This window comes from Piliocolobus tephrosceles, chromosome 18, assembly GCF_002776525.5.
Source record: "Piliocolobus tephrosceles isolate RC106 chromosome 18, ASM277652v3, whole genome shotgun sequence".
NCBI classification, from domain to species: domain Eukaryota; kingdom Metazoa; phylum Chordata; class Mammalia; order Primates; family Cercopithecidae; genus Piliocolobus; species Piliocolobus tephrosceles.
The window spans coordinates 60,983,219-61,002,915 of NC_045451.1; the positions used below are offsets into that span (position 1 = coordinate 60,983,219).

At 36.8% G+C, this 19,697-nt stretch overlaps 1 protein-coding gene across 3 annotated transcripts in view; it reads left to right on the forward strand.

Moving 5' to 3' along the window:
• The window catches only part of ROCK1 (Rho associated coiled-coil containing protein kinase 1), a 154,698-nt gene that overhangs the window by 64,684 nt on the left and 70,317 nt on the right, over positions 1–19,697 (forward strand). For all 3 annotated transcript variants that reach the window (XM_026456016.2, XM_026456014.1, XM_026456015.1), the window contains exons 10-11: positions 10,209–10,368; positions 16,334–16,394. In XM_026456016.2, coding sequence (XP_026311801.1) covers positions 10,209–10,368; positions 16,334–16,394 — 221 coding nt within the window. The remainder of the gene's footprint in view (positions 1–10,208; positions 10,369–16,333; positions 16,395–19,697) is intronic.

The following is a 19,697-nucleotide window of genomic DNA, read 5'->3' on the forward strand; positions in this document are numbered from 1 at the left end:
GCTAAATTTTTAAAAATTATATAACAGTTATAATTCCTTTTAATTTTTTTTACTTTCCATTTTCTTTGGCAAAATTGCTTTCTAATACAAATAATAGTGTTTTTTTTTGGTATTTTTACCACTTTACATGTCTCCACGTTGCAATGGCAATTAATCTTCACCTTGTGTTCCTTGGTGGTGTGGGAGCAGGACACAAAATAGCTTGATTTTTGGCAGAATTTCCTTGAGCTTCCTGATCTTGTTCACCCTTAATTCAGAGGCACAAAGTATTAAGATTGTAACACTATTTTTTCCACTCATTTGAGATAAAATTGAAGGAGTGACATGAGTAAGATTAAAGATAGGAGAAAGACATAAAAAATGAAAAGACCTAAATTACTTACTACAGGTCATAACTGCAAGCAAACAACAATGTCAAAATTCAGATCTAAGTCTCTTGACTCCAAAGCCTTTGATCTTTGAAATACCATGTACGATTTAAAGATCTTTACCTGTTCAGTATTACATAGATCAAAAATGGAAGGAATCAACGATTGTTGGCAGTTAAATTTTGGGAAAAAGAAAATAACATTTACTACATATTTAGCCTACATTATTAATAATACTGTTAGTATTTAACATAGTATTAATTTCAAATGAAATAATAAATGGCAAAGGATTTTGCAAGTTACCACATATTTAACATGTTATTAATAATGATTAATAATGAATAGGGCCAGGCGGCTCTATTCTACAGTGGTCTACAGTGCTATACAGTATTATACAGTGGCTCATGCTTGTCATCTCAGCACTTTGGGAGGCCAAAGTGGGAGGACCTCTTGAGGCCAGGAGTTTGAGACAGCCTGGGTAATGTTGCGAGACCCTATCTCTACAAAAAAATTTAAAAATTAGCCAGGTGTGATGGCACGCACCTAAGTTTCAACTAGTCGGGAGGCTGAGGTAAGAGAATCACTTGAGCCCAGGAGTTCAAGGCTGTGGTTAGCTTTGATCATGCTACTGCATTCCAGCCTGGGCAGCAGAGCAATAACTGTTTCTTTAGAAAAATTAATAATACTACATTAAATATGTGGTAACTTACAACACACTTTGCCATATATTATTATCTCATTTGAAATAAGATATTGGCGTTACTTAATCCACCTACAGCTTGTGGGCAACACACAAGATGCTAACAGTGGTAATACTTCTGCTAGCTCAAAACTCATTGTATACACACATATATATTATTCTAGGTTCTGTGGGTTAATCAAGACCAGTACCCTCTCTGTTTGAATTTTACATTCTTACGGGAGAGATTATCAGTGTGGGCTTTGTGAATAAAGGACTTAAGGCCTACCAAGTTTCGGGGCTCTTTTACTTAGGAGTTTAGACTTTCTGAACATTATAATGGATTTTTAAAAAATAAATTATCTCTTTATATTGTGATAAAGTAAGAAAAAATTCCCCATGTTGGGCATTTTTAACTATACAAGTCATATTGGCATTAAATACATTCACATTGTCTTAAAACATTACCACTGCTGTGTCCAGAACTGTTTCGTCATCCTATACTAAACTCTTTTAGTTAACAGTAACTTTCCATTTCCCTCTCCCCTCAAGTCTCAGTAATCACTATTCTTTCTATCTCTGAATTAGACTACTAAGGTGTTTCATTTAAATAGATTACTATAATATTTGTCTTTTTGTGACTGGTTTATTTCGCCTAGCATAGTGTCTTCAAGATTCATTCATGTCATAGCATGTATCATAATATTCCATTGTGTGGATATACTACATTTTGTTTATCCATTTATCCATTAATAGACACTTAAGATAGCTCTGTGTTTTAGCTATTGTGAATAACAAACAGTAGAGTACAAATACCTGCTTTCCATATTGTATTATTATTATGTATTATTCCATGTTATATTTTATATCCATATTAGTGTTATATATATGGATATTTCTGTAATATCCCTGTTTTCCATTAATTTGGGTATATACCTATAAGTGGAATGGCTAAGTCATATGATAATTAATTAGTTAGTTTTGTAGAGACAGCCTTTCTGTGTTGACCAGGCTAGTCTCAAACTCCAGGGCTCAAGAGATCCTCCTGCGTCAACCTCCCAAAGTGCAGGGAGCCACCATGCTCAGCCGTATGTTTAATGTTTTGAGGAAGTGCCATAAAATTCACAATGTTTGCACCATTTCACATTCCCAGCTGCAGTGCACCAAAGTGCTGGGGTTGCAGACGTGAGCCGCCACATTCAGCCATATGTTTAATTTTTTTGAGGAGACGCCATAATAGTAACCCCAACGTTTGCACCATTTCACATTCGCAACAGCAGTGCACATGTGTCCAGTTTCTCCACGTATCCAACATTTGTTCTTTTCTGTTTTGTTTTGTTTAATAGTAGTCATCCTAATGGATGTGAAGTGGTATCTTATTGTGGGTTTGATTTGCATTTCTCTCATGACCAGGAATGGTAAACATCTTGTCATGTGCTTATTGGCCATTCCTATATCTTCTCTTGAGAGATTTCTATTCAAGTTCTTTGCCCATTTTAAAATTTGGTGGTTTGTTTTTGTTGTTGTTGAGTTATAGGAGTTATTTTTAAATTTTGGATATTAATCTCTTATCAGATACATGGTTTGCAGATATTTTCTATTCTCTACAGTCTGTTAATAGTACTTTCAAGCACAAAATTTTTAATTTTGATGAAATCTGGTTTATTTCTTCTTTTGTTGCTTGTATTTTTGTCTTTGTATTTAAGAAATCATGGCCAAATCCAGTGTGTCATGAAATGTCTTACCTATGCTTTCTGTGAATTTCATAGGTTCAGCCAGTATGTTTAAGTCTTTGACCCGTTGTGAATTACTTTTTATATAGTGTATAGTAAGGGTCCAATTTAATATTTTTGTATGTGGATATCCAGTTTTCCCAACACTATGTATTGAAAGGACTGTCCTTTCCCTGCATTGAAAGTTGTTGGCCCCTTGTGTCAATCGTTAGGCCATATACATGAGGGTTTATTTGTGGGGTTTTTGTTGTATTCCATTGGTCTGTATATGTTTGTCTTTATGTTGATATCACACTGTACAATTATGGAAGCTTTGTAATAAGTTTTGAAATCAGGAAATGTGAGTCTTTCAACTTCGTTCATTTTCAAAATTGTTTTGACTATTTGGGATCTCGTGAGATTTCCTGTGAATTTTGGAATAAGTTTTTACATCTTTGACAGAAAGGACATTGGGATTTCGATGGAGATTACAATGAATCTTTAAATTACTTTGGGTAGTATTACCATCTTAACAATACTAAGTTTTCGAGTACATGAACGCAGGATGTCTCCCCATTTATGTAAGCCTTCTTTAATTTCAGCAATGTTTTTAAGTTTTTGGTGCATAAGCCTTATATCTCCTTGGTTAAATTTTTTCCTAGGTGTTTCTTTTTGATGTTTTTTTTTTTTGAGACGAGTCTCGCTCTGTCGCCCAGGCTGGAGTACAGTGACTCAATCTAGGTTCACTGAAAGCTCCGCCTCTGGGGTTCATGCCATTCTCCTGCCTCAGCCTCCGGAGTAGCTGGGACTACAGGCGCCCACCACCAAACCTGGCTAATTTTTTTACTTTTTTTTTTTAGTAGAGACGGGGTTTCATCATGTTAGCCAGAATGGTCTCAATCTCCTGACCTCCTGAACCCCCCGCCTCCGCCTCCCAAAGTGTTGGGATTACAGGCGGGAGCCACCACGCCTGGCCTTTGATGTTAGTTTAAATGGAATTGTTCCCTTAATTTTCTTTTCATATTGTTTATTGCTAGCGTACAGAAGTAGAACTTTTAGGCCGGGCGCGGTGGCTCAAGCCTGTAATCCCAGCACTTTGGGAGGCCGAGACGGGCGGAACACAAGGTCAGGAGATCGAGACCATCCTGGCTAACACGGTGAAACCCCATCTCTACTAAAAAATACAAAAAACTAGCCGGGCGAGGTGGCGGGCGCCTGTAGTCCCAGCTACTCGGGAGGCTGAGGCAGGAGAATGGCATAAACCCAGGAGGCGGAGCTTACAGTGAACTGCCATCCGGCCACTACACTCCAGCCTGGGCAACAGAGCAAGACTCCGTCTCAAAAAAAAAAAAAAAAAAAAAGAAGTAGAACTTTTATTTCTGATCTTGTAACCTGCAATTTTGTTGAATTGTCTGTTGCCTCGAATGTATTGTTTTGTAGCTTCTTTAGGATTTTCTATATTAGGATCCTGTCACCTGCGAATAGAGAGAGTTTTACTTCTTCCTTTCCAATTTATATGCCTTTTATTTATCATTCTTGCCTAATTACTCAGACTAGAGCTTCCAGTAAAGTGTTGAATAGCAGTGGTAAAAGTAGGCACCTTGTCTGTTTGTGGTCATAGGAGGAAGCTTTTAGTCTTTCACCACTGAGTATAATGTTAGCTGTGGGATTTTCATTAATGTCCTTTATCATATTGAGGAAGTTCCTCTCTATTCCTTGTTGGCCAAGTGTTTTCAATCATGAAAGGGTGTTGTGTTTGTCAAATGCTTTTTGTATGACAACTGAAATGATCATATGGGTTTTTTTCCCTTCATTTTATTTTATTTTTTTAATAGAGTCAAGGTCTTGTTCTGTTGCCCAGGCTGGAATGCGGCGCCGTGATCTTAGCTCACTGTGTTGTTGAACTGTCAAGACTCAAGGGATCCTCCTGCCTCAGCCTCCCGAGTAGCTAGGAACACAGTCATGTGTCACCACACCTGGCTAATTTTCTTTCTATTTTCTGTAGAGATGGTGTCTTGCTATGTTGCCCAGACTGGTTTCAAACTCCTGGTCTCAAGCCACCCTCCCTCAGCCTTCCAAAGTGCTGGGGTTATAGGCATGAGCCACTATGGCCCTATTATGATTCTTTATTTCTTTTAAAATAAATTTTGGCAGTCTGTGTTTTCCAGGAATGTCTCTATTTCATCTAAGTTATCTGATTTGTCACTGTAGGCCGGGCATAGTGGCTAACCCCTGTAATCCCGACAATTTGGGAGGCTGAGGTAGGTGGATCACTTGAGGCCAGGAGTTTGAGATCAGCCTGGCCAACATGGCAAAACCTCATCTCTACAAAAAATACAAAAAAAAAAAGAACCAGCCAGGCATGGTGGTGCACTCCTGTAGTCCCAGCTACTCCAGAGACTGAGGCAGAGAATTACTTGAACCCAGGAAGCACGGGTTGCAGTGAGTTGAGGTTGCACCACTACACTCCAGCCTGGGTGACAGAGCAAGACTCTGTCTCCAAAAAAAAAGAAAAAAAAATGTCACTGTACGATTATGCATTGTATTTTCTTTTTACTTCTATGTGGTTGGTAGTTATGCCCCTACTTTCATTTTTTATTTTAGTTGTTTGGGTCTTCTGGGTTTTTTTTCCCCCTCTTAGTTCAGTAGAAGGATTGTCAATTTTTCTGATCTTTATAAAGAACCGATTTTTAGTTTTGTTAATTTGCATTATTGATTTTCTATTCTCAGTTTTATTTCTATGCACTCCAATCTGTATTCTTTCTTTCCTTTTGCTAGCTCTTGGTTTAATTTGCTTTTCTTTTTACAGTTCCTTGTAGTGTCAAGTTGGGTTATTGGCTTGAGATCATTGGTTTTTAGTATAATAGACATTTATAGGTAAAATTTCCATCGGAGCACTGCTTTCATTGACTCCCATACATTTTAGTATGTTGTTTTCATTTTCATTTGTCTCAAAGTATTTAGTCTTCCCATTTTCATTTGTTTCTAAGTATTTAGTCTTCCTGTGATTATTTCTTTCAGTCACTGGTGATTTAAGAGTGTTTTGTTTAATTTCCATGTATTTGTGAAACTTTCAGTTTTCTTCCTATTACTGACTTCTTGGTTCATTCTCTTGTGGTTAAAGAAGATACTTTGTATGATTTCAGTGTTTTAAAACTTTTTAAGACTTGTTTTTTGGTCCAACTTATAATCTGTCTTGGAAAATGTTCCATATTCACTTGAGAAGAATGTGTATTCTGCTGTTGTTGAGTGTTCTGTACACGCCTGTTATGTCTAGTTGGTTTGTGAAGTTGTTAATATCGTCTATTTTCTTATTGATCTTCTATTTATATGTTCTGTCCATTGTTGAAAGTAGGTTATTGAAGACACCAACTTGTGTTAAGCCATTTTTGCATTGCTATAAAGGAATATCTGAGATTGGTAATTTATAAAGAAAAGAGTTTTAATTGGCTCATGGTTCTGCAGGCTGTACAAGCATGTTGCTGGCATCTGCTCAGCTTCTGGAGAGGCCTCAGGGAGCTTTTACTCATTGCAGAAGTCAAAGTGAGAACAGGCCCATCACATGGTAAGAGCCAGGAGCAAGAAAGAGGGTGAGGGGGACGATGACACACACGTTTTTAAACAACCAGATCTGGCAATAACTCATTCACTGTCTTGAGGACAACACCAAGGGGATGGTGCTAAACCATTCTTGAGAAATCCACTTCTGTGATCCAGTCACATCCCACCAGTCCCCACCCCCCAACATTGGGGATTACTTTTCAACATGACATTTGTGGGGACAAGCTATAAAACTGTGTCAGACTATTATTTTAGAACGGTTTTTTTCCTGCATTCATGTCTATTTTTGCTTCTTACATTGTGGGGCTGTGTTAGATGCATACATTTTTATAGTCATTATATTTTCTTAATGGATTGAGCCTTTTATCAATTAATATGCAGTGTGCTTTTTTGCCTCTTTTGACAGTTTTTTATTTAAAGTCTGTTTTGTCTCATGTTAATGTAGCCACTTCAGCTCCCTTTTGCATGGAATATCTTTTTTCCTCCATTACTTTTAACCTGTGGATGCAGGTCAAGTAACCTTTTAACCTATGTCTGTGGATCTTAGGCGAGTCTCTATAGACAGATACAGTTGAATCATTTTTTATTGCATTCTACCCATCTCAGCCTTTTGATTAGTGAGTTTAATCCATTTAAATGTAAAGTGAATACTGGTAAGAAAAGACTTCTGTCATGTTCCTGTTTTCTATGTCATATATTTCCTTTTTATTCCTCAGATAATACATTATTGCTTTCTTTTGTGTTTAGTTTTTTACCCTAGTATGCTATTTTGATTCCTTCTTTTCCTTTTCTGTATATTTTTTAGTCATTCTCTTATTAATTAACATGGAATTACACTTAACATTCTAAATTGATAACAATCTAGGTTGAATTGATACCACTTTACTTTGAGTAGCTTTCAAAAACTTGCTTCTATTTACATTTATCTAAATAGTTACCTTTACTGATACTCCTTTTTCTTCTTCATGTGGCTTTGAGTTAAGACAGTTTGATTATGGCATGTGATTATGATATGTCTTCATGTGGAGTTTTTGGAGTTTTTCATAGTTGGCATTCAGCTTCTTGGATGTGTAGATTTATATATTTTACCAGATTTGGAAAGGTTTGGCCATTATTTCTTCAAATAGTCTTTTTGCCCCTTTCTCTCCTTCTGGAATTCCCATAATCTGTGTGTTGGTCTGGTTTGATGCCACAGTTTCCTTAGTCTCTGTTCACTTTTTCATTCTTTTTCTTTCTGTTCCTCACACTTGATAATTTCATTTGTCCTATCTTCAAGTTCACTGATTTTTTTCCTCTGCCTATTCAGATCTGCTGTGGAAGCTTTCTAGAGAAATTTTAACTTCAGCTATTGTACTTCTCAGTGCTAGACTTTCTATTTGGTTTTATTTTGATCTCTTTCATGATATTTTTTCTTTCTTAAGACATCATCTTCCGGGTACTTTGTCTATAGTGTTCGTTTGTTTTTTGAACACATTTAAGAGAGTTTAAGGTTTTGTTGAGTAAATCTAATGTCTTGGTTTCCTCAGTGGTGGTTTCTATCATTTTCTATATTCCTTGTGAATGGCCTATACTTTCTTGCTTCTTTACATGCTTTGTAATTTTTTGTTGTAAACTGGACATTGTTTTAAAGCAGCTGTTTCCTTCTAAGAGGGACATTTTGGATAGTACAGTGTTGTAACTCTGGAAATCAGATTCTTCCTCTTTTACCCAGGGCTTGCTGTTGTTGCTTGTTGTGGGCTGTGATAGTGACTTTTCCAAACTATTTTTGCATTGTCATGTGTCTTCACTGAAATCTCCATTTCATTATCTCAGCCAGTGACAGAGATTTCCTTAAATGCCAAATTTTTGTATCCTCTTTCTTCATTAAACACTCCCTGCTTGTTACTAGTTTTTTATTAGGTTCCAGAGTTCTCAGAAAGTTGCTCTGGTAGTTTTTGTCAACTCAGCGTTTGCTTCAGTGGAGGTATGATTTCTTTGTGTTCCCTACTTTGCCATTTTTGACAACATGTGCTGGATTATTTTTTATGGAACATGGTTTCTAAATTAACAGTTATTTAATGAAGGCAGATTTTTAAACAAATATATACTGATGTTTATTCCGTAAAGTTGTCTTTATTCTTATTAGTTCTGAAGTGATTATATGGCATTATATAAAGCCTAAGTAAGCATCTTAATTTAGAAGCAGAAATAATTACTTTTATAACTCTTCCAATATTTTCCCCACTTGTGTCTCAAAATTTAAACAGGTGAGAATTTGTCATTTTAGAACTACTGTGAAATAGTGTCATTTATAAAAAGAGTAGGTCCATCAGAAACAGCAAGAGAAAATGCAGCACACTTATTCTGCTTCTCTCTTTCTGATATAATTTTAAAGCAGGTTTTCTGAGCCTTAGCAGTTGACAAATAATTCTTTTTGTGGGGATTATCCTAAACTTAAGGATGTTTAGTGGCGTCCCATGACTGTACTCATTAGGTGCCAGTAGCACCTTTTTTCCATTAATGAGAACCAGAATATGTACCCAGACATTGCTAAATGCCCTCCAGCAGGCAAACGTGTCTCTGATTGAGATCACTTTTAACATAAAATTTATACCAAGACCATAATTAACTTTTGTATTTCCCAAGGGCGGCAACCATTTGAGTTTTCCCCTCATTTTACAAATATTAGAAAGCTAGCCTTGTCTAATCAGTTCTGTTGGCCATTCAGGAAAGTGGAATGGTGGAAAAGCTCCAATCTCACTCTCTTGTTACTATTAGTTAGTACTCGGCTTCATTCGGGTAAACGTGTTGTTTCGTTCCCTAAATATTAATTTACTGTGTCTCAGATGACACAACAATAAGTATTTCTTGCCTGAAATACCCAGATGATTGAAAAGAAAATTGATTCCTTTTCCCTAAAAGAACATGAGGTTGTTGTACCTAAAATAATTTTTTAGTATTTTGATGATCATAATTCAGGGACGTTTTATTATACTACAGTATCTTTAAGCTAAAAAATAAATTTTCTTAAACTTTTATTTTCTTAGAATTTTTTTTAGATGTACCTCTTGTAACATTCAAGTCCCAGAAGTAGATGTTAGTAGTATTAGTTTTATATAGTATTTTCTCCTATATTATGAATATTTAAACATTGTCACATATGGTTTTATATTATTAAGTATATGTAAGACTTGGTCCATATCAAATTTATAATTCTTGAAGATGTCATGTCCGCTTTTTGTATTACTGCCCTTTTTTGTTAACAATGATATCATAAATACCTCACTGCATTAGTCTTAATCACTTGATTCTAGAGGTAGGTAGTCTGAAAATACAATTCCAAATCCGTTGCTCCTGTGGCTTAATCTTATGGAGATATTGGGGTGGGAGAGAGGAGTATTGATCATCTGGATTCTGAGTGAGTAAAAATATTTCAGTACCAAATTATTATGTCCAGGAAGCTAAGAAGTAACCTTAATTTCTGGTTTACTATAAAGCAGATTAACCAAAAAATACTATATTTAAAGATAAACAATTTTTTCGAGTACGGTTTGTTATGCTTTAGTTTCTGAAAAGTTTTTTCTGTAGTCCTGAATGCTTTTGTGTATTTATTGGTACATTCTAAAACAAACCTTAATAATGCTTGATTTGTAATAGTCAAGTTAAACCCAAGGTATAGATAATTATAGGTGACTTTGAAGATAATTGTTTCATAGAATTACATAATGATCAATTATCAGTTGATTTTTAATCCTGGTAAAGCTTAGTATAATAGGATTCAAGCCAGGTAGAATTTGTGGTTTGCAAACTTTTATCAGAGAGAAACCATCAGTAGTTGGTATGGAATCTGCTTCACTTTACTTGTATTTTAAGTTTGAAATGAGCAACTAATTTTGTTTCTGTTTTTAGCTGTAGCACCAGTTGTACCTGATTTAAGTAGTGACATTGATACGAGTAATTTTGATGACTTGGAAGAAGATAAAGGAGAGGAAGAAACATTCCCTATTCCTAAAGCTTTTGTTGGCAATCAACTACCTTTTGTAGGATTTACATATTATAGCAATCGTAGGTAAGTATGCTAAACAGTGATTGTAGGAGTAAGTGCCGATTTTGTTCTTAGAAATATCTAAAAATCATTTTTAAAGTAGATTTAATGGTATATAAAGATATACCTTATGCAATTTTTCATTGATGCATGATATCTCCAGTATTTCATATTTAATTTGTCTTGGACTCATCCATGTTTAGGACACTGTTTTTCAAAATTTTTTTGCTAAATGATATACTATATATCCTCAATTTACAACAATTAATAGGTCAAAAGATGCTATAAATACTGATATTTTGATCTGTAGACTTATGGTTTATAATACATTTTGAAACAACATGTGGACTTTTTTTTTTGTTTGTTTTGGAGATGGAGTCTTGCTCTGTCACCCAAGCTGGAGTGCAGTGGCACAATCTTGGCTCACTGCAACCTCCACCTCCTGGGTCCAAGCAATTCTCCTGCCTCAGCCTCCCGAGTAGCTGGGATTACAGGTGCTCACCACCACACCCAGCTAATTTTTGTATTTTTAGTAGAGATGGGGTTTCACCATGTTGGCCAGGCTGGTCTTGAACTCCTGACCTCATGATCTGCCCGCCTTGGCCTCCCAAAGTACTGCGATTACAGGCATGACCCACCGTGCCTGGCCAGTATGTAGACTTTTCTTTTCTTTCTTTCTTTTTTTTTATTATTATTATACTTTAAGTTCTAGGGTACATGTGCATAATGTGCAGGTTTGTTACATATGTATACTTGTGCCATGTTGGTGTGCTGCACCCATCAACTCATCAGCACCCATCAACTTGTCATTTACATCAGGTATATATAACTCCCAATGCAATCCCTCCCCCCTCCCCCCACATGTAGACTTTTCTAGCATTATCATCACCATATTGATGCTATCCATTTTTAGCTCTTCAAAAATTAAGTAATTCCTCCCCAAACCCATTTAATTTACCATGTGTTATAACATGTAGTATTACCTCCACTGTGACCTTGGACAAATAACTTTGGCTTTTTATGCCTCCATTTCCTCAAAAATAGGGATGATGATAATAACAATAATACTCTTTGCCTACTTACCTCACAGGATTGTTGTAAGGTGCCAAAACCAGCGGTGCTAGAGGAGTTAAAGACACACACACACAAATATAGAGGTGTGAAGTGGGGAATCTGGGGTCTCACAGCCTTCAGAGCTGACAGCCCAGAACAGAGATTTACCCACATATTTATTAACAGCAAACCAGTCATTAGCATTGTTTCTATAGATACTAAATTAACTAAAAGTATCCCTTATGGGAAGCAAGGGATGGGTGGAATTAAATGAATAGGTTGGGCTAGTTAACTGCAACGGGAATACACCCTTAAGACACAGTTCTCTCATGCTAATTGTTTGTGGCTTAAGAATGCCTTTAAGCGGTTTTCCGCCCTGGGCGGGCCAGGTGTTCCTTGCCCTCATTCCTGTAAACCCACAACCTTCCAGCTTGGGCGTTAGGGCCATTAAGAACATGTTATAGTGCTGCAGAGATTTTCTTTATGGCCAGTTTTTGGGGGGCTTGTTCCCAACAGTAAGGTTTAAGTAAATTAAAACACAGTACAGCACTTAGAAGAGTGCTTTGCATGGTATAAGCACTCAGTGTAACTATTATTATCATTGGTATGAGTTCATGTTAGCTTTACTCTAATGTACTTGATATTTAAGTTAAACATTTAACATTATTTTAGTGTGCTGAGCATTTGTTCATTCCACAGATATCTTTGATAACTTATTATTTGTCAGGTGTATACTAAGCACCAAATTGCATGGAGAAGGATGAATAAGATACAGTACCTTCTCTTGAGAGGCTCACATTTGGTGAGAAAGGGATAAATTGTACAATGTAGGTTGGTAAGAATGACATAGTAGAAATCTCTGTCAGGCACGGTGGCTCACGCCTGTAATCCCAGCAGTTTGGGAGGCCGAGGTGGGCGGGTCACTTGAGGCCAAGAGTTCGTGACTAGCCTGGCCAACGTGGTGAAACCCTGTCTCTACTAAAAATACAAAAATTAGCCAGGTGTGGTGGCACATGCCGGTAATCCCAGCTACTTGGGAGACTGAGGCAGGAGAATTGCTTGAACCTGGGGGCCGGAGGTTGCAGTGAGCCAAGATCATGCCACTGCACTCCAGCCTGGGCAATAGAGTGAGACTGTCTCAAAAAAAAAAAAAAAAAGGAAGGAAAGAAGTGAAGGAAGGAGAAATCTAAACAAAGTGCTATACCAATATAATGCATTGAACTATATGATAACACTTACTGGGTGGGTTAAATCTGCTTTTAATTACCTCAAAAATATGTACTTCTAATCAAATTATACTCCTTTGGAATGGTATCAGATAACGGATTTGCTTGGAGTAAATTATTACATTTGAGGTCTTTATAACTAATCTTATTTTAAAGTGAAAAGCCTTGTCATTTTAGTATTAGAGCCATTCGGGTTAAGCTTAGAAATCAGAAAGACAATTTAGTCTGGCTTTTTGAAACTTCTTCAGTAATTCACTGTAAGATAGTACTTAATGCTTTTTGTTGCATCATCAGTGAGATAGGTGGCACTTACCTTTTTTTCCTCCCTAGTATAATATTTTAACTATTTTCAATTAACATACATATACAGAAGAGCTTCAGGGTGATTTTTGCTGAAGCATTCTTTTATTCTTTTTTCTTTTTTTTTTTTTTTGAGACAGAGTTTTGCTCTTGTTGCCCAGGTTGGAGTGCAATGATGCAATCTTGGCTCACTGCAACCTCCGTTTCCTGGGGTCAAGCCATTCTCCTGCCTCGGCCTCCCGAGTAGCTGGGATTACAGGCATGTGCCACCACGCCCGGCTAATTTTGTGTTTTTAGTAGAGACAGGGTTTCTCCACGTTGGTCAGGCTGGTCTCGAACTCCTGACCTCAGGTGATCTGCCTGCCTTGGCCTCCCAAAGTGCTGGGATTACAGGTGTGACCCACCATGCCCAGCCTGCTGAAGCGTTCTTTAACTTTTTGTATTCTTATCAATAATTCTTTGACTTGGTTTCTGAAACACTCAAGTTGTTGATAATAAACAACCTCCAATGTTTTTGTATTTTCTGTAGTAGAGTCCAGCAGTTATAAGTTTCTCTGTATAATGGTAACCTTGAGTGACATTAACATTTATTCTACTCTTTGTCTTACATTATCATGCACTTGATTATGTTCTCTAGTTTTTCTTTGTATTCATGTTTTATGGCCCAAACTAATTTTTAAGTTTCTTAAAAGTAGAAATTATACTGCTTTTTTTTTTTTTTTTTTTTTTTTGAGATGGAGTCTCGCTATTTTCCAGGCTGAAGTGCAGTGGCGTGATCTCGGCTCACTGCAAGCTCCACCTCCTGGGTTCACGCCATTCTCCTGCCTCAGCCTCCCGAGTAGCTGGGACTACAGGCACCTGCCACCACGCCCAGCTAATTTTTTTTTTTTTTTTGTAGTTTCAGTAGAGACGGGGTTTCACCATGTTAGCCAGGATGGTCTCGATCTCCTGACCTTGTGATCTGCCCGCCTTGGCCTCCCAAAGTGCTGGGATTACAGGTGTGAGCCACCGCCCCCAGCCATATATACTATGTTCTTAACTGTCATAGCCCATTGACAAATATATGTAGTATTTTTTAAGTAATTACTACATGAATAGGCAAAGGTATGGTTGCTCTTAATAAGAAAGAACCAACTATATATATATATATTTTTTGAAACAGAGTCTCGCTCTGTTGCTGAGGCTGGAGTGCGGTAGTGTGATCTTGGCTCACTGCAATCTCCGCCTCCTGGGTTCACGTGATTCTTGTGCCTCAGCCTCTGAGTAGCTGGGATTTCAGATGTGTACCACCACGCCTGGCTAATCTTTGTATTTTTATTAGAGATGGGGTTTCAACATGTTGGCCAGGCTGGTCTCAAACCCCTGGCCTCAAGTGATCCACCCACCTTGGCCTCCCAAAGTAATCCCATCAAATTACATGTGTGAGCCACTGCACCTGGCCCTGGCAAAAATATTGATTAGCCTTATTGTAATATGTAAGCATAATTTAGAATATACAGATATGAAATAGAAAACCTCTGAAATTCTTATCCCTGAAATCCAAATATACTTTTAATACCAAGGGCAGAAATAATTGTTGCTTAATTACAGCTGAATTAAACATGATTTTTAAAATAGCCTTAAGCTATATTCCTAATATAGTAACTCCTATTTCTTAAAAAGTTACCTAAATGACCAGATTCTATGTAAAAGCATCAATATAATATGCAAACGTACCTTGATAGAAAATGACAGAAGTTGGAAGAATTAATGTATACAAGTGATGTCCTTAAATTTCCCTTGCTGCATTCAAGCTTTTATTACTAATTTTGCAAAAGACTAAAAGGCCGGGCGCGGTGGCTCAAGCCTGTAATCCCAGCACTTTGGGAGGCCGAGACGGGCGGATCACGAGGTCAGGAGATCGAGACCATCCTGGCTAACATGGTGAAACCCCGTCTCTACTAAAAACTACAAAAAACTAGCCGGGCGAGGTGGCGGCGCCTGTAGTCCCAGCTACTGGGGAGGCTGAGGCAGGAGAATGGCGTGAACCCGGGAGGCGGAGCTTGCAGTGAGCTGAGATCCAGCCACAGCACTCCAGCCTGGGTGACAGAGCAAGACTCCGTCTCAAAAAAAAAAAGAAAAAAAAAAGACTAAAATGTCAGTCTCAGTTACATAGCTTGTTAAGTTTAGAAAATATCTTAGAGACAAAACAGTCTCATCTAATTTAGATTTCACTGGAATTGCTATATGCCTTATTTATATTACATAAGCAGAATCTCACATTGAATTTCTGAGATGCTTAATAGTCAATGGAATTAAATTGCCCTACATCCAGAATTAGTCAATTGTTATATGGGACTTTTCCTCTATAAAACTGCTACATAGCCCCTATTATTGTCTTAAAGTTGTCTGAATCTCCATTTGATCTGAATAATTTTTCAAGGAAAACCTAGGAAGTGGCATATTTCTAGCTGTTTCTTTTATAGTGCCATTATACTGTGTATTTTTATTGATACTTAATGGATTCTGTCATTCACTGATTTTTAAAATTTACTTAAATTGTTCTTTTGGAACATTATTAATATCTGGTGTGTTAACAGATGCCTTTAATAGCTATGAAGTATACAATAACTATTTGATGTCCTTTTGTGAGAGCTCTACTGGTTAATTGGGATGCTGACTGTAGTGGTGGTGATGGTAGAAGTAGTGATTATAGTAGTTGTAGCCATAGTAATTGCAGCATGGTGGTGGTAGTAGCAACACTAGCGACACTAGTACCTTACCAGAAAGCCTAATGTGAACTAACTTGAGACTTTGTTTTTTATTTATCTTACTTGGTATGAATATTCTTTTTTTTTTTTTTTTTTTTTGAGACGGAGTCTTGCTCTGTCACCCATGTCACCCAGGCTGGAGTGCAGTGGCCAGATCTCCGCTCACTGCAAGCTCCGCCTCCCAGGTTTACGCCATTCTCCTGCCTCAGCCTCCCCAGTAGCTGGGACTACAGGCACCTACCACCTCGCCCAGCTAGTTTTTTGTAGTTTTTAGTAAAGACGGGGTTTCACCGGGTTAGCCAGGATGGTCTCGATCTCCTGACCTCGTGATCCGCCCGTCTTGGCCTCCCAAAGTGCTGGGATTACAGGCTTGAGCCACCGCGCCCGGCATGGTATGAATATTCTTATGTTTTGCTACAAGAATATTAAGTCATATGTTTACAGGCTGCTACTATTTTTAGACCTGACTGGGTGTTTTATTTAATATATGTATCATTTCTGAATTATGTTTATAAAAATTATGAACCTATACTTAATTTTTAAAAACAAAGCTACTGTAACACTGAACATAAAATAGGCATGTAGTATTTATTATTGGTTGTTACGGGATATTAAAGAGTTTTTTGTTTTGTTTTCTTTTTAAACTTTTCTTTCCCTCAGATACTTATCTTCAGCAAATCCTAATGATAACAGAACTAGCTCCAATGCAGATAAAAGCTTGGTAGGTATTTTCTTAATATTAAGAAAATTGTTTTTAAAATTGTTTTGTGGGTAATATATTTGTGTGTATGATAGTAAATTTATGTATTGTTTGTGAAGCTGTGGTTAGCTGAACTTAGATTTTTATGGCACTTTTATCTCCTGTCTCCTTTTCGGTCTCATTTTTTTGCTCAAACATCAAATGAAATAATATATTTGGAGGCAGTTAGTAAACTAAATTGTTACACAAATTGACAGAGGTCATCTTTTTTAATCTTTGGAATCGGGAACTGTGATATACCAATGTGTCATTAAGGGTCTTGATAGGCAAACAGATTACATGTTCAAAAGATTTAAATGAGAGTTTTGTGTATACGGTAAATATACATAACATGAAATTTACCATTTTAATCATTTTTAAGTGTGCAGTTCAGTGGCATTAAGCACCTTCACATGGTTGTGCAGCCATCACCGCCATCCATCTCAAGAACCTTTTCATCATCCCAAACTAAAAATCTGTGCCAATTAAACAATAACTCCTAATTTCACCCTCCCCCCAGGTCCTGGTAACCACTATTCTACATTCTGTCTCAATGAATTTGCCTATTCTAGGCACCTTATATGAATGGAATCATACAATATTTATCCATATGTGACTGACTTATTTCATGTAGCATACTGTCTGCAAGGTTCATCTATACTGTAGTATGTATTCAGATTTCCTTCGTGTTTAAGGTTGAGTAATATTCCATTGCGTACATATATACACACACACACACACATATATATACACACGCACACCATATTTTGTGCATTTATTAAGTGAATTGTTTAATGAAGGGATGACTAACAAGCTGTGAACATCAGTAGAGGGAAACAATAAAGCGTACTAAAGCACCCATGTATGAACAAGAGTGGGAAGCTATTGCCCTATACTGAAGGAGCAAAGAGAGAAAACCTTATTGTAGCTCAGAGAAAGCCTGACATCATAGAAGAGGAATATAAAACATAGAACATTGCAAGAACCACAGTGAAGCACAAAGAGTGTAGGGAGAATGGATATTTCTTTTTTTTACCTTCAGATTTCTGCTGGTGTCTCCTGTGGGTTGAATCCAACCTTAAAGTCATAGGGCTACAGAGTAATACAGGCAATGCACTCTAGATTTTAAGGCAAAGAAGAGCAGAGGATGAAATTTCAAGGTTAGAAGGGAATGGGGGAAATGGAGAATAACCAGTATAGTCAGCATCATCTTAATTTGTCCACTGAAAAGTAAATTACTCTCAAAAATAAATTTTAGTTGAGTTCTTTCTGTTGTTTATATAGCTCATGTTCTGAGACAGAGGTAAAACAAAATCTTCCTTGCTTACATTTCAGAAGGTCCTTTTGGGTTAACAGGAATTTTCTGAAAAATATCCAGAGTAATTATCTGTCCCTTCCTAGAGCATTCTTTGAACTTTTTGTCTACTATAGCCTACATTTTTTGAGGGGGCACAGAGACATTGCAAGCCTACACATTTTTAACAGAGGAGAGGAAGAGGTAGCAGCCATTTTTAAAAAGCTGATAATGATTCTTTTCTTTCTCCTTGATATATTGACTTTTAAATATAAGAGAATGTGGTGAAAAGGGAAAATGAGAAAAAGGTGAAGGAACTACATAAATACCCATTTGCTGTTAAGTTCATCTTTTACATTTTAATCTCAGTAGAGCTGTTTGGCAAGTTATGTATTGCTAACAAGGGCTCAAAAATCTTTGACCTAGGTAATAATAAGGAGTTGGTGTAAGTCAGCTCTCACTGTATTACTTGACTGCAGAGTTAGAAGTGCCTTTGGCCTTCAAAAATATTCAAAGGATTCATGTTTTCTTTGGGTGGATTTTGTTCAGTGGTGATTACCATAAGTTTGTCAGTGGTTGCTACCTTTATCTTTTTCTCTAATAATATCAAGGGGGAAATACTAATTATTTTAACCTAGAACTAAGTACAAAATCAACTAATTTAATTTTCCTTGAAAACCTTTTAGCAGAGATGCTAATGAACAACTTTGCAATTGCCAAATACAATGGATGATTTTCAGCCCGTGTCTTATTTTTCTTCTTTGCTGTATTTGACACTGACTACTTCCTTCTTTGGAACTTCAGACTTTTCTAACTCTTTTATGTTCCTATTGTTTCCCTCTTTTTTACCTCCCATGTTTTTGAATTTTATTTATTTCTCAATCCCCTTTTCAGGATCTTCCTCCTTTGCTTACTTTTGATTATTAAACATTTCCCAAAGTTCTGATCTTGGCTCTCTGCTCTTTCTCTGTAGGTAATCTCATTCATGTCCAGCTTGCTCGTCTGCGCTGCAGCCCTGAATCTTTCTCTCTCTTCTGTATACTTCTCAGGCATATCAAACTAGGCCAGAGCTAAACTCATTGTTTTCCTGTCCCCATTCCCTCCCTAGCAGTGTGTTGACTGTCTCTCATAATGGTATATCTGTTCTAACTTCCAATTGATTTGGTCATACGTTATGCTTTCTATTTGATACCTTTATCCATTACTTCCTCATCGTTCCTAGAGACTCTGCCTTTTATCAGATCCATATTCTCTTATCTGAACTGTTTTGATAGCTTTTTAACTGGTTGCTCTTCTTAGAACTTCACTGCCCTCTAAGCTGTTCATTCACATTATTATTGTAGTGATGTTTCTGAGGTGCCAGTATTATGTCATTTCTCATTTAAAATGTTTATGGGTTAAAGTCCCTAACTCCAATTTGTGCATGCAAGCATCATTACCTTCTTAGACTTAAAGTGAGTTGTTTTTCCTGTTACATTCTGTGCTCTGCTACAGTGCTTGATTTCTTTCCGTTTCCCAAATATATCGTATTTTCTTCTGCCTTTCTACGTTTGGGCTCCTTGTTCATTCTAGCTAAAATGCCTTCCTTGTACCACCTGCTTTGCTTTATCAGATTATCAGTTCCTCTTACCTTTTTAGGCCTGAACTTAAGGATTATATATTCTTGGCAGAGTTAGAAGTGACCTTTTCTGTCCTTCGGAACACTCTGTAGATAATTTTATTATTGTTTACCAAAGTCTGTTGTAATATTTTGTGTATATTTATTTGAGACATTGTAGGTTCTTTTTTCTCTTCCAATTTAACTTTGCCTCACTATGTAACTATTTGCTTCATGAGAACAGGAACCAAATCTTTCTAATTTTTGTATTTCTAATGGCCTGACATTTAGTAGATGTTAAGAAAATGCTTGTTAAATTGATAATAAAAAAAATTGAGATAGAAAAGAGGTAAGATTAAACTAAATTATTTTCTGAAAAGGTTTAAAATATTAA